General features: G+C 39.8%; 1 protein-coding gene across 1 annotated transcript; it reads left to right on the forward strand.

Annotated features, from left to right (window-relative positions):
- The first annotated feature begins 584 nt into the window (after positions 1–584).
- On the forward strand, positions 585–1511 carry LOC123453270 (ribosome biogenesis protein NSA2 homolog). The gene has a single exon (XM_045130083.1). The coding sequence runs from the start codon at positions 600–602 to the stop codon at positions 1380–1382; it is 783 nt and encodes a 260-aa protein (XP_044986018.1). The 5' UTR covers positions 585–599; the 3' UTR covers positions 1383–1511.
- Positions 1512–2112: the final 601 nt, after the last annotated feature.

A 2112-nucleotide genomic window follows, 5' to 3' on the forward strand; every position in this document is an offset into this window, starting at 1 on the left:
CCCACCGCATGCCCCGTGCCCACCACGTGACCCACAACACCCGTGAACCAGCCCGCGTGCCCCCCCACGTGTCCAGAGCGCCCCATGGGCCTCCCGTGGCGTCCCGCGCCCTGGCATGCCCTGCAACCCCTGCACAAATTCAAAGAGAGCTAAGAGAGTTAAGGGAGAGTGAAAATAAAGAGGACCTTAAAACTCAGCTGGCCACACTAAATGAAAACATAAAGAAATGCAAGGATGATTTCCAAGAATCATCAAGAAAATCAGAAAATGAGACAAAAAGGGAGCTGGACAAAGCGATGGAAGTGATACATAGGTAAGTGGTAGAAAATGCAAACTTAATTGAACAAGTCCAAAACTCACTAGAGGCTCTCAAGAATAGAGTTAGCGAAGTGGAAGATAGAAATTCTGATCTGGAAGACAGGATGGAAGAAACAGTTCGAGAGTCCAAAAATTTCAGTAAGTTCAAAAGTTTCCTGTTTCCTGTTTCCTGTTTCCTGTTTCGGACTGTGCGAAGTCAGCTCGTGGGGCTCTGAAGACCCGAAAGTTGACAATTCCTTCACACCACAGAGGCTGCCCCCCGCGGCTCAGCGGCAGTCACCATGCCACAAAATGAATATATTGAATTACACCGTAAATGCTATGGATATCGTTTGGATTACCATGAGAAAAAGAGAAAAAAAGAAAGTCGTGAGGCTCATGAATGTTCAAAGAAGGCAAAAAAAATGATTGGTCTGAAGGCTAAGCTCTACCATAAACAGCACCATGCTGAGAAAATACAAATGAAGAAGACTATCAAAATGCATGAAAAGAGAAACACCAAACAAAAGGATGATGAGAAGACTCCACAGGGAGCAGTCCCTGCCTATCTGCTGGACAGAGAAGGACAGTTCAGAGCAAAAGTACTTTCCAACATGATTAAGCAAAAGCGAAAAGAGAAAGCGGGAAAATGGGAAGTCCCTTTGCCCAAAGTCCGTGCCCAGGGAGAAACAGAACTATTAAAAGTTATTCGAACAGGAAAAAGAAAAAAGAAGGCATGGAAGACGATGGTTACTAAAGTCTGCTTCGTTGGCGATGGCTTTACAAGAAAACCTCCTACATATGAAAGATTCATTAGGCCAATGGGCTTACGCTTCAAGAAGGCCCATGTAACACATCCTGAGCTCAAAGCCACCTTTTGCCTGCCAATACTTGGTGTGAAAAAGAATCCCTCATCACCACTATATACAACTTTAGGTGTAATTACCAAAGGTACAGTTATTGAATTGAATGTGAGTGAGTTGGGCCTGGTGACACAAGGAGGCAAGGTTATTTGGGGGAAATATGCACAAGTAACCAACAATCCTGAAAATGACGGGTGCATAAATGCAGTCTTGCTGGTTTGACAGCGTCTCACACACCTAACTCCTGACCATTATCGAAGACTACAAAGCCAATCAGGAAAACTACCATGACTACAATGTTTCTGAATATTGCCAAGCAGCATTAGTATCTATAATCATCAAGCAAAGTATTGATGGAATTGTAAACAAACAACAACAACAACAAAAATTAAAAAGTTAAATGGCCCAATTTTACAAACTGGCCCTTGTTTGGGGGACTAAAGGCTTACATATTAATAAAATTGGATGACTGAAAGGCAAACATACAGGTATCAGTATGTGCATTAAAGAGTGGATACTCAGCAAGTCAGATCTGTCATTACTGGAAAAAACCCTGTAAATGTTGAAAATATTCATAAATGTCAATGTACACTTAATTATCACGCTTAGACTAGGAAATTTGCTGAAGTCTTTCACATTACTATTGTTATTAGTCCTAAAAATGTGGCATCAACACATGGTAATGTTTAGTTTTATTAAATTTATACTAAAAGTATGTTAGAGAAGGAACACTACACTAAAGAAAATTCAGAATTCTTAGAAAAATTGTTTTACCTGTAATCAACCCTTTTAAGTTAGTGAAAAAAAAAATGTACTTTTAGCATTTTCTTCATTCTAAATATAGGTGGGTACAGTTATATTTTTAAAATGATATAAACAGTTGCTTAGATAATTCTAGAATTTGGACAATATCCTGAAGAGAAATTTGCAGTTACTTATATAATACCAAAAA

Source organism: Jaculus jaculus, chromosome 11 (assembly GCF_020740685.1).
Source record: "Jaculus jaculus isolate mJacJac1 chromosome 11, mJacJac1.mat.Y.cur, whole genome shotgun sequence".
NCBI lineage: Eukaryota > Metazoa > Chordata > Mammalia > Rodentia > Dipodidae > Jaculus > Jaculus jaculus.

Bases quoted from the DNA above. Each gene is read 5' to 3' on its own strand.
- LOC123453270 (XM_045130083.1), top strand. From the start codon at position 600: ATGCCACAAAATGAATATATTGAATTACACCGTAAATGCTATGGATAT.